Raw genomic sequence first — 13079 nt, forward strand, 5'->3', positions numbered from 1 at the left:
AAAACCAGTTGCTTTTAGCAACAAGTAAGAATAATAACTTGGATCCAGACTTAATCATGCTTTTGCAGTCAACGCAGTGAAATCAGTGGGACTTAAGCGAGCTTTGCTAGATCTGAGCGATGCAGCAGTAGCCAGCCAGGTGCCACTGCCACCCACACCTGTCTGTTTACCTGTTCAGCACATTTTTCCTGCTACACTTCCCATTGAAGCATGTGCAGGGAAGCAAGGAGCTGCTGCATCTCTGAGCGCATGCCGAAGGGATCCAGGTGATCTCTAAAATGGTGTATATGGAGTCATCCACAAGTGCTATAGGAATTCCCACACAAAAGAGGTAAGACTGGAGAGGAATATTTGGAACCAGAAGGATGGTGAGGCCTGAGGAACAGGCACTCTGTCACATGTTCCTTCTGAACTTGAGGTGAGGGAATTGTGTGCATTACTCACTTCCTACCCTTGCAGCTCTACGTCCTCAATGAGGCATTCCTGGGGTATGGCTTTGTGATTGCATCTCATCTCTTTCAGCATTGGGGGAAGATGGTGTGAATATGTGGGTGCATTCTCTCTCACACACCTTCAGTTATTGCAAACATCTCCCACCCTACATCACCTGTCACTTATGTCCCTCTTTGTGGCTTTTCTAGGTCCTGCTCGTAGATGGAAATGGCATTCTCCACCACAGAGGTAAGACTCTTGAAGTGGCTTTTTAGTCTAGCAACAATAGGATTTCCCTTCCATATTTGGTTGGTCTGCCATTGCGCCTAGGAATTCTAGAGATGCCAGCATGGGGAGCTTCTCTCCAGCGCCTGCTCCCATCTTTTACAGTGCCCTTGGGAAAGATGCCCTCAGTTTACACCCTCTCTCACACAAACACCCCACTCAAAGCGGGCAGACCATTTCCTTGACGCGCAGCGTAAATTAATAATGCAGAGTTTTTAAGTGAAAGAATAAGAGCTTTACTGAGTTAAAATAAACTTCTTCATAAACAACATGGTTCCAAACAGTTTGACTGAGATTACATACTGACTCTGCTCACAACTGAGGCAGACTGACTGACTGAAATCTTACTGAGAACACAGAGAGAAAATGGCTGCTACTTATAAGGAGAATGAGTCACATGTCAGAGTGACTCAACAGTTAGCAGTTAGGCCTGAATAACTTTAGTAGGCCCAAATGATTGTGCAGTCCCAGCACTTCCCAGCCTGCTTTGCTGCTTCTGCTCTCATGTGTCTTTGTCACACATTCCTTGCCACTGTCCCCTCACTCACCCTCTCCCTCTGGAGTCTGGACCCAAAGGCTGCTCTTATCCCTGCTTGCATGCTTGAGGAGAGCAGGTGAAGGAGCAGCAGCAAGATGGGAGAGGAGCACCAGCCCCACAACTGGGTGGGGGCCTCCACGGGTACCCTGTTGATCCTGACCCCTGACCCTGGGTCCAGCTCCTTGCAAAAGTCTGTGGGCTTGCCTCTTCTGGTGTGCTTTAGCTTTCCTTTGGCAGATTGGATCTCGCAACGTCATAAAGAGACCCACAGCAAGTCGGAAAGCTCTCTCCCTGCCTTCTTTGCTTCAGCGTCTTCTTCCCACTTTTCCTTCGGCAGGCTTCGGCATTGCCTGCCATCTTGGTGTACTCACAGGCCTCCCCTGCGTTGGTGTAGCCAAAAACCTCCTGCAGGTTGATGGGCTGGCCAATGATGAGCTGCACAAGGAACAGGTAAGTCCGGGATAGCGATTCTGAGCTCACGTTCCGAACAGCCATCGGGAGGGTTCATAGATCAGTGGTGGAGCATCTGCTTTGAATGCAGAGGGGGCCCAGGGTGAACCCCCAACATTTCCAGGAAGGGCTAGGATATATACGGTATATCCCTGTTTGAAACCCTGGAGAGCTGCTGCCAGCCAGTGTTAGAAACAAGCTAGAGGGACCAATTCTCTGGCTCAGTGTAAGGAAGCTTTCTATGAATTGTACATCAAGTGAGCCTCTTGTAGGAATTGTAGAAGATTTTGCTGGTTTTGCTGCACTGCAGTTACAGTTCCAACTATGTACACGTGTGTGTGTGTGTGTGTGTGTGTGTGTGTGTGTGTGTGTTTGTGTGTGTGTATTCCATTAGAAGGGATGCATTGACCAACATGCACTGTGTCAGGGAACCACAGCCAATCTTGGATTCCTGACATGTGTGTGCATAGACATGCATTTGTTGCATGCACCTGAGAACGGTCGTACGGGTAATTGTAATGCGTTTTACGCATAGTGAAGTGGCCCCAAAAGGGAAGTCACTCCCCTTTCCATGGTGTGATCCCTGCAAGTGAGAATTCCACCCAGGATACTCCTGCCCCAGACACTTCCTTCAGGGACTTGCTGTACAGAGCTGCAGGACTGAACAGATACTAGCAAAGGAAATGCCTGACGAGTGTGATCCCAACCTCTTTCCATTCATAGTCTTTTTCACAGTTCATTTACATTTAGTGAGAGACACTTTTGTCATAGATATCTTGCAGTTGGGGGTGGGGGGAAGGAAGAGGTGGGGAGAGAAATGGGGTATTGTTCTTTCGTTCTGTTGTCTATTGTTAGTATAGGGATTTGTGTTTCACCATCACGTGGGTAGGTCCTTCGTTTATGTATATATTTATTTTTATTGATAAGGCAAGAGATTAGGGGTCCTGAGCTTGGTTGCTTGCGTTCAGTTGCTTGCAGTGTGGATTGATTGTTTGTATGTATGTGTAGGGGTGGGGGTGGGGGGGTATTAGGTTGTTGGATCCCAACCGCTTAAAGCAGGAGGAATTCTAGGAAGTCACCTTACGATCAAGTTTATAAACCCCATGGACTCGTTTTAGCTGCAACAAACCTATTGTATTCTAGATCCAAGACCTTCGGGAAGGAGGAGACACATTCCCCCTATTGAGTACTTCAGGGAAAATCTTGGGTATGGTAAGTACTGGGGTGCAGAGAGGGGCACTATTGATAGTGAGCAGAGTATTGCTGAGCCCCTGCCAAGGGCGTCATCAGGTAGATGGGGAGTAGGCCCTGGTGGATGTTGGCAAACACTCCTGGGGGGGAGAGCAGACCCCCAGTACCTCCGAGCATCTCCCAGAAGGCACGTCTCTGGAATGGCATGTCCCTTCACTCCAGAGTGCCCCTCTGTGACACTTCTCATATGAAAAGTGCACACAAGTCTTCTGGCATCACATAGCAAGAAGATAGAAACATCTGTAGGTCTAAACTACGTTTTATTCACAATATATACAGACAATCCATAATCACATCTGTGTTCTCCAAACTCTGGCAGAAACAGAAAGCATACAGCAAAAGCGAAAGTACAGTGCAATAACACTCTCAGACGGCAGAGATAAGACAGTCTTCCGTTCCCACACTCTTCTCAGACATCTCATGTGATTTATACTAATCACACTAGCCAGCATTGGCTATGTAAAATCCTAACAGTGGAGCCTTTACCTGTACTTGAACCAGGCAGAGGGCCTTCTCGGTAGTGGCACCCTCCCTGTGAAACGCCCTCCCATCAGACGTCAAGGAGATAAAGAACTACACAACTTTTAGAAGACATCTGAAGGCAGCCCTGAATCAGGAAGTTGTTTATGTTTGATGTTTTATTATTTTTCAAAAGTATTTTGCTAGAGGCAAAATAAAACCCAGCCAGATGGGTAGGGCATAGATAATAAAACTATTGTTGTTGTTATTATTATTATTATGCTCCTCCTCCATCTGGCCACAACAAGCCCTGAACTGGCTCCAGTCGCTTTGGCGTTTGCTCCCAACTCATTGTCACTTACACCATCTTTTGTTCATTTGTTTTTAAATCTGCCCTAGGCTTTGCGCAGCTACGCCAAGAGCACCAAACCCGTGTACGTCTCTGTGGGCCACAAGATGAGCCTTCTGTCCGCTGTGCAGTTAGTGCACTCCTGCTGCAGGTATCGGGTTCCTGAGCCCATCCGGCAGGTGAGAACAGGATTTCAGATGGAAGGGTGGTGCTGGCAGCCTCAGGCCAAGGGACCAGCTGATTTGCCAATTTGCCATGTCAGTTGTAGGCTAGCGCTTCCAGTGGTGGTTGACCTGATGGCTGCTAGAAGGTTGCAAACACGGCGATGACCATCGTCCTGTTGTTTGTCCTCAGCGTCTTGTATTCTGAGGTTGCATATGTCCTCTATATGTGGAGCCTTCAGTTATGGTATCTTGGCTGGTGATAGCCATCGAAGATCTGTCCTCCATGACAGGGGGAGGTAACCTGCTGGTTTGGGCCTAAATTGCCAAAGCACTCAGAACTTGGGCAAGAGCAATCTGTCTCTTCTTTAGCAGGAATAGCAGAGAGACAGAGAGGGATGGGGTGGCAGACACAAGGAGTGGCATGGCAACCCAGCCAGATGAGTGGGGGGGATAAATTATAAAATTGTAGTTGTTGTTATGGACCACTTTTAGCTCTGGCCTCATCCACTGCTGACTACTACCCTGCCCACTCCCGGCATGTGACCACCAGCAAATTACACCTGTCATGGCCGCCGGCCACCTGCCAGCTAGCCAGCCTCTGGGCCCTGTGCCAACTAAGGGGAGGGTCTTCCTGGCTAACACAGAGTGTAATCCTCTGCTCAGCCAATTCTTCCCTTTTAAATAACTTGCTGGTAAACACCAGGTAAAGTAGGGGAACTTTTTCTTTCTATCTTTTTTTACAAGACTGCCTTAAACTTACAAGGCTGCCTTAAATCAGGCTTAAACTCTCCCCCGGGGTCTCCCTGAAACTTCTCAAGGTAGTGCAAAGTTTATGGCTCCCAGGTAGGAGGGTGTTTGCAATCAGCTTAGACACCCCCCCCCCAGGTTTATGAAAAAGCAAAAGGAAATGACTAAGATTGGATGGAAAAAATATGGTGTTTTAAAGAAAAGGTATTACAAGGAAAAGTTACAGAAAAGCAGTATATTCCCCAATGGAGCAAAATACAGTAGATTAAAATGTGATCCTCTTTTCGTCTTCTCTCATTACATGCACCTAGACCTGGTTCTCACTTATTCTCACAAAGCCTTTTCTTATCACACTGAGACCCACCTTGGTCTTCCCACCTCCAAACTACAGTGGTACCTTGGGTTACAAACGCTTTGGGTTACAGACACTTCAGGTTACAGACTCCGCTAACGCGGAAGTAGTACCTCGGGTTAAGAACTTTACCTCAGGATGAGAACAGAAATCGCACGGTGGTAGCGTGGCGGCAGCGGGAGGCCCCAATAGCTAAAGTGGTACCTCAGGTTAAGAACAGTTTCAGGTTAAGAACGGACCTCCGGAACGAATTAAGTTCTTAACCCGAGGTACCACTGTATTCTAAATGCTTAATAAAAACCCAAAACTTTGTTTACCTGCCCCCACTTTATATCTTCATTTTCTCCTGTCAGGCTGCACAAGTTCACCTTCTAATCCCCAAATGGATGTACGAGATAGTATACAGCATTTCATAAAAGCAAGGCTCAATTCCTTCACAACCTCCAAGGTGGGGAATCGCCACCCCACAAGCCGAATTGGACCTACCAATGCTCTCCATTTTGTTTTGTGAGGCCATTTTAACTAAGCCATGCCCATGCATGCATTACATATGACATGGGCCAGATACAGCACTCTGGGCAGATCCATCACACTGGCTGTTCCTTCTGCTTTCCAAGCATATATGTGCATGCCCTTTTAGCAGGCTGCTTTTTATTATGGGATTTGTTTACTAGGAATTGCTTTTGGGCTGGCTCCATCCATAACTGCTTAGCAAATCATGAAACACCATTCCCAAGAGATGTTCCCCTTTTAGGAATGCACTGGATAGTTAAGATTTTTGCAAATATCCTAGCCCAGGCATGTCCAAAGTCCGTTTCAGGGGCCTAATCCGGCTTGCGGGTTGGTTCAATCGGCCCCTGTGGCAGTTTACTTCCTGGGGTAAAATCCCAAGAAAAGCTCAACAACTTCAATTCTAAAAAAACTCAACAACTATGAGGTAAAAATCCTAAAAAAGCTCAGCAACTTTAATCCTAAAAAAACCTCAGCAACTATGAGGTAAAAATCATAAAAAAGGTCAACAACGTCAATCCTTCAATGCTAAAAAAACTCAACAACTTTGGTTGGCGCTTTGGTCGGCCCTCACGGACCTTCACTTCATCAAATCTGGCCCTCTTTGAAAAAAGTTTGGACACCACTGTCCTAGCCAATAACATTTTCTCCTGTCACCCCTCTGTCAATTTGCTTTTACTGAGGAAATTATAGGGTGCCCAACTATAGGTGGATGAAGTCTCCCATCCGAATTTCACGCCTGGGTGTTCCTGGAGTGCAGGATTTGATATCACTGCATGATATACTACTGCCTACGATGCAGGTGGAGGTTGCCCACGAATAACTGGCAAACCTGCACATCAGCAGACTTAAATGGTGAACACGAGGATAAAAGGAGTAGGCTAAATTGTCCACCTCCTTCCTAAGGCCTCCCTTTTCTTGACATGGAAATGCGTTGCCAGCTGCAGCCCCTTTGAGAGGCTGTGCGCTGGCTGGCTGAATAGCTCTAGCGGCATTGCTCACATCACCAGACTGCGGTGCTGCCTCTGGCTCAGGACCCTGCAAGAGGGTCTGCAGAAGCTACCAGTTGAGAATACAGCCAGAAGGTGGCAGTGCTAGACCACCTTTCTTAACCTGGAGGCTGCACTTGATCAGCGGGAGATTGTAGAGTGGTGCGTGGGCAATCAGACATGCCAATAGCATGTGCCTTTGCTGACTGCAAGGTAGGAAAAAGTTCAGGAGAACCGGCTTTTCCCTTCTCTGTAGCAGGGCCCAGCTACCAAAACCACAGGGAACGTTTCTTAGTCGGTGGAGTGTGCGTAGTTGGGGCTCCCTCTTGATCTGTGGTTGCTTCGCACGAACATGCACATGCTCATCATTTATTGGCTACAGCATTGCCTAAGAAGCCATAATAGTTCAAGCATCAGAGGGAGGGAACGAGAGGGAGAGAGAAAAATGCTTGTGCTGCACCACATCAGCACAAACACAAGGCCTTTCTGTGTGATCGGTTTGCATTTCCAAGTCACCAAGTGTTAGTGATCCAAGGTTTTGTGTGCGCTTGAGAATGGAGCTCATTCCAATGTATATTTGAAAAGAAAAACTGCTCCAGTGTTTCTGTTTGATTGCTGCAGCGTGCCCCACATTTCACAACCCTCTAGTCATGGTGGGCTGCTTCACCCCTTCCCCTTCTCTCACTACTACACAGGAGAAAGTCCCCAGTCCAAAAAAGGGCAGGAGGAAAGCTTGCTGTGTAATTTTAGGCCCTTCTTTCCATGCTTCCCAGCACTGGAATGAAACAGATTCCAGTCCAGTAGCAACAGAACTTCCATGCTCCACAGTCTCCAACCATGCCCCGGGCTGATATGCCCAAATCTCTTCCCAAAATACTCCCGGCATAACCTCCAGCCCCTAATGCTGCTGCTGCAGCTAGTCTATTCCAAAAATAGGTGTGATCTGGGGGGATTATTAAGGCAACATGATCCATCTTATTGATTAGCCTCTTGGTTTAATAAGCCGGGTTAAGCTGACTCTTAGCACAGTGCTAGGAGTGAAGACTGGCAAGACTTTTTTGCAATATAAAAGGACACTTAATGATGCATCAGATAAACTTGCTTTGGGAGTGTCTCCCAAACCCAGGCTACCAAAAGTGAAATGAAGGTAGCTCTTGATGCTGCTACCAGTTAGTGTTACACTTGATAAACTAGAAATGAAATGCCCCAGGTTCTATTGAAATATACTGGAATGTATTTAAATCCCCTGGTTATGAACCCATTTGGGCCACTAGGGACTGGAAGTCCCTGGTCGTGAATTTCATTGCAAAGCCAACTTTTTAATCAAAGAAGCAGAGTTATTTGTCAGCTGGGTGTAAGATGAGAGAAATTCCTCCAGCCAAACAGTTCCACCTAGAGCCATTTCTCATTTTCACTCCAAATGGATGGATTTATTTGGGAAGAACAGGGCGGCATTTAGCTTCTACTGTAGCATATAACACAACTTACTTGTTTGAGCCATCTAGATTCCCTTGTCCCAAAGGGAATTCTGGTATGGAGCTGAATGATGGGAACTAATTTTGGGAGAAAAGTGTAGGAGAAGGAGTCTCAAAGTTTGTCCTAATGAACCTTCCCAATGGTGAGGGATGCTGGTAGCCGGCAGGCATTGAAAAGCAGCACCTTGCGAAATCCCCTTACTTGTGCCTCTTAATCTAACTCTTATTGAATGTACAGGCATCCTGTCTCAGTATGGACCTGACAAGCTCTAATGGAACAGTGAGACCTAAGAAGCAATTGGGCTGAGGGCCTGATACAATCAGCCATGTCATCTTTGACCACAGTTCCCATTGCATACAAAGACTAACGCTGCCTCTGTGTACACATGTAAGCTTCTCTCTCTTCAAAGGCATTAGTTGAGCTGCAGTGGTATTAAAGAATATTAGCCAGTTATAGGGGGAGAAGAGGAAATCTTCATTTTTAGCATTCCCCAGTGAAAGTGGGGGGGGCAGCTTTGCCTTGGGCAAAAGAGGAGAAGAGGCTTGAGGGTGTGCAGGACAACTGTGTAGCTACATGGAGGAGAGGAAAGGATGCCTAGCTGGGGGACAGGAGGAGCCGTCTCTGCAGAGGGCAAGGAACCTGGCTGCTGGGGACCCCCAATTGCCAAGGCGATGGGAGGGAGACTCTACCAGGGATGCTTTAATAGGAGCAGCTGCACTATGTTTGGGGGAGAAGAAGGACGACAGCTGAATACCATGTATCGGTTTGAAATAGTTAACGAAAACCAGTGGTTAACAACAACAGAAAGAAAGTTAACCTTTCCAAATATGGGCAAACCAACTTTGTCCTGCGGAGTGCTGTAGAAACTCGATCCCAAGTGATAGGGGTTGGGGAGGCAGATTATTCTGTGATATTTGGGAAGCCTGGAAGATGGTGAAACTGGTATTGGCTTGTACATCAGGCCTAAGCATTGCAAATGGAGCTCTTCCCTTGCTGCTTCCACGGATTCAGTTTACAACATGCAAGCTTGGGAGATCTAGGGCATGCATGGGGTATATTGTGCCCCAGGCCTTCTGCTGGCTCATGGCACGAAATGAGACCTTCCTCAGATAACTCTGTAGGCATGGCAGGGAGAGTCTGAGCTGTATCATGCAAGTTACAATAGGCACCTCTAAGCCCTGGCAAAGGCCAATGGCAATTCCGAGGGTGGCCTGGTGAGATCTGTTCTGAATCCTGGCTGACTAGCCACAGGAAATGATAAATCCTTCACCCCCATTGGTACTATCCCAAATGACTGCTGGTTAAACACACCAAGTCTTTGCCCCAAGTGGTGTGAGAAGTGGTCAGAAATTGGGAAGGGCGGGTTGTGGGATGTCTTTATTGTCTACCATCAGGTGAGCTCTGAGTTAGTGGCAGCAATTTCCCCTACAAGGGTGATAAGCCCATTCAGATGGTTCATCCTTGGAGGTTTATTGGACCTCATGGGTTCCTAAACCTTTCCAATGAGGAAAGCTTATGATCCCGTTGCAGCCCTGGTCTCGCTGTCAGGTATATTTGTTTTTAAAAGCATTGCTGTAATTATTGACAATTATTTTATATACACCACTTAAATATTTTTCTGAGTAAGCAATCTATAATTTTTTTCCTATATATATATATATATATATATAAATCAATAAACCCAGCCAGACCACAAATCCTCCACCAAGTATTGGCTTGTTCTAGAATTAGGAAGTGATTCCCCTGGGAAGCCTAGTGAAATATGTTTCCCAAGGAAGCATGAGACAACCAGTGATGAGAATTTTGTCCCACTGGCTCTCTGCTATTTCACTCAGCTCAGCCATTTTGGCAGCATGCGCCTGCTCACATCACTTCGTTCTGAACACTGAACACCTGCTGTTTGAGCCGGCGAATCAGTCAAAAACTCTCACATACATACATGCACATGCTCACATACAATATATTCATAGCCTAGAAGTAACTGCTTGAATCGCCTTTGGGAAATCTCTAACCTGCTGAACAAGTCATAGGTATAGCAGACCGTTTTCTCCAAGTTATTCAGAAGGCACTTCCCATTGAATCAAGACATGGATTAGGGAAGGCTCACAGCAGCTCATGCCTGCAGAGTACATTCTGTGCATTGTTGGTTGTTGTTGTTGTTTAGTCATTTAGTCGTGTCCGACTCTTCGTGACCCCATGGACCAGAGCACGCCAGGCACTCCTGTCTTCCACTGCCTCCCGCAGTTTGGTCAGACTCATGTTTGTAGCTTCGAGAACACTATCCAACCATGTCGTCCTCTGTCGTCCCCTTCTCCTTGTGCCCTCCATCTTTCCCAACATCAGGGTCTTCTGCATTCTGTGCGTGCAGAAGGTCAAATCCCCATCATTTTAACTTTTAGAAGGGGTCAGGTCAGAAGTGACAACGAGAAAGATGGTTTCCAGAGTGGAGACACCCAAGGCTAAGTGGGCGCAGGGTAGCCTGACCCTTCTACAAGGCCTCTGGATTTGTTCCTTGATTTCAATGCCCGTTCTGTAAAATAATAATAATAAAATGGCACCCATGTCCATAGACGGGTGCCAGGGATGTGTTTTGCTGCCTAATTACTTGAGCTAGATTGGAGCGCAGCCTAGAATTAATATGGAGGCTTTGTGGTGAGTTGTTGGGTGGGAGGTCAGTCCAGAAAACGTTCCTCAGATGGTTGGCCTAAGCATGGGCAGGCCTGGGCTTTGGGCGTTTCTTCTTCCTTGATCATTAGGTGTTATTTATTCCCTCTCGTCCCACCACAAGCTCCTCAGATAGAACCGCAGACATCAGCCAGCCAAAACAAACTGTGTCTCCCTCCCCTCCCCCGGTTCTGTTTTCTGCCCTGATTCCAGGCCGACATAAGATCCAGAGAGTACATCCGGAAACATTTGGAAGCCGTCTCTGCATCACCTCAGCCAGAGAGGTAGGTGTGGGCGATTGGGTGGGATGCGTGGCCGCACATCCCCTTTGGGCAATCTGCTTTTTTAATGCTCTTCGGTAATGGCATTAAAGGGACAGCTAGGGTAACTTGGCAAGGTGAAATGACCGCGGGGCCCACACAGCCTCCGGGAGCAGGCTATTTCCAGCAAAGCACCGTGTTGCGCCGTGTGTTCTCTGGGGAATCACGTGGCTGGGCATGGCAGAAATGCGTTTGGTTCGCATTTGCCTTCAGAAGGTCACAGAGGATTTGCTGTCCTTTGAGCAAATGCAACAGAAGCCCGTGGTGGTAGTGCAGAAAAATGCAAGTCCTGAAACGGATGGGGTGGGCAGAAGGTAGACTTCTGGGTGCTCTGCAGTAGATTTACCAACAGTTTCTTTCCCAATTCCCACTTGTTCCACAATCGCAACAGCAAAAATGCTTCGCACAACCTGCCCTTATGAGTTAGGCTACTGAGAAGATGAAGAAAGCTTGGGGAGAAACCCCCGAGTGGATTTTTGTGTGTCAGGATTGTGTAGCTCAGTTTCTGGCACAGTGAAAACCAATTTTTGGGCTGAGCGTGAGCTCTGCACTACCCTGTTCCCTGGTTTTCTGTTGCCACTATGTTGAACCCAGTTTCAATTGGTTCTTGTAACGAAACCAAAGTTGATCCTGCAAGCCTGGAGGTTGCCCATTCCAGTTCAGAGTTGCAGGACTCTGGCTTCTCTGGGCATTGAGACTGCTGCATCTTCTATGCTGTGTTAAATCCGCAGTCACCCAGGTGATGTTTTGCTCCTACAAACCGACCCACGTCACTCCGGCTTGCAGCCAGGGCAGATCTGCTCTGTTCGGAGGGGGAGGGAGGAGTTTAGGAGGATAGTTGATGAGGAAAGGGATTAATCTCTGAATGGTGCAGCAGAACTTTTAAAAAGCATTTGACCTAGCGTGGTGGGGAGGGGAAAATTAGGTGCCGTGGATCAGGCGGCAAAATGTTTTTGTCTGGCCCTGTTTGCCACTCTGCCCCAAAACCTGCTTTCGTTCCAGTACATTTCTGCTTCATTCCAGATCTGCAATCCAAATGTGGTGCTATGTCCAAATAATAAACCAGAATCCGTTTTTTTATGCTGTCCTTATTATTGTCCTTTCGCTGCACTTATGACCTGCCTGTTATCTGTAGTGGCTTCATTTTCAGCCCCTAGACTCATTTGCAGCCTAGAATGTCCACTGACCCTGGGACCACCTCCATTCATAATACGCAAGCCCTGCCTTGGCGGTTAAAGGCAGCCAGGGAAGCTGTTTTGGAGATGCTTCCCCTCTGTAATCTGACAGTTGCCTTCAGGCTGAAGCTCTTGGAGGAGCAGGGATCGTAATCCTGGCAGGGAGGGAGTGATAGGTGTTTAAGTGAGTGCAAGTGTCAGCCCCCCTGAAAGGCTATTAGCATTTATCTGCAGGCGGGATAATGGAAGAGGTGAAGATGAGGCAGGCCAAGTCCCTCTGCAGAGAGCTGGCAAATTGCCCTCCTACCCTTTGGAGCCTGATGCATGCAGGATTCTGCCTTCATTCAGGGCACTGGGGTTTGAGAACCATCTGCCACCATCCCAGCTGTTGTTGTCTCTGTTCAGCTCAAGGGGTGCTGAGTGCAGGATACGCCCCCAGCGTGCGCTGCCCCAGGCCAAGGCTCTTGTGCCCTCCTATCCCATGCTGCACCTGCTTTTTATGATAGTTGTGTTTGCGTGTGTGTGTGTGTGTGTGTGTGTGTGTGTGTGTGCATGTGCTGGGAGTGTTTACCAGGGCTGCAAGTTTTTAACAGGTTTGCATTGCTCACTGTAACCCCTGAATGGCGCTGTGCTTGATCTCATCTAGATTCAAGAAAGGTACATGAGAGGTGGATTCCCTCAACCCCCAGTTCATAGATTCCTTGGTGCTTTTCGTTTTATGCTCCTTTTACACATTCTAGCCTAAAAAGGGAAAGACACTCTGATGTAGGTGCTTATTCTGCCCACACCTTCCCAGAGGTACAAGCTGTTTTGATGCCTTGAATTTCACCTCTTTCTTGCTGCTGTTTGCCCCGGTCATAGGTTTCCAACAAGGCTCACAGTGCAGGGGCAGAGCTGAGCAGCAGCACACGTTCACAA

At 47.5% G+C, this 13079-nt stretch overlaps 1 protein-coding gene across 6 annotated transcripts in view; it reads left to right on the plus strand.

The window, feature by feature from the left end:
- The window catches only part of ENDOV (endonuclease V), a 62156-nt gene that overhangs the window by 3258 nt on the left and 45819 nt on the right, over nucleotides 1–13079 (plus strand). For 5 of the 6 annotated variants that reach the window (XR_014544460.1, XR_014544461.1, XR_014544462.1 and 2 more), the window contains exons 4-8: nucleotides 642–681; nucleotides 1593–1705; nucleotides 2849–2917; nucleotides 3815–3943; nucleotides 10880–10950. Coding sequence is in view for 2 of the 6 variants with exons in the window: in XM_083598982.1 (XP_083455108.1) it covers nucleotides 642–681; nucleotides 1593–1705; nucleotides 2849–2917; nucleotides 3815–3943; nucleotides 10880–10950 (422 nt within the window). In the remaining 4 variants the exon portion in view is untranslated. Of the gene's footprint in view, nucleotides 1–641; nucleotides 682–1592; nucleotides 1706–2848; nucleotides 2918–3814; nucleotides 3944–10790; nucleotides 10951–13079 lie in introns of those variants that run through there. The other variant, XM_083598983.1, reaches the window with a different exon arrangement.

This window comes from Podarcis filfolensis (genome assembly GCF_964270895.1).
Source record: "Podarcis filfolensis genome assembly, chromosome: 2".
NCBI lineage: Eukaryota > Metazoa > Chordata > Lepidosauria > Squamata > Lacertidae > Podarcis > Podarcis filfolensis.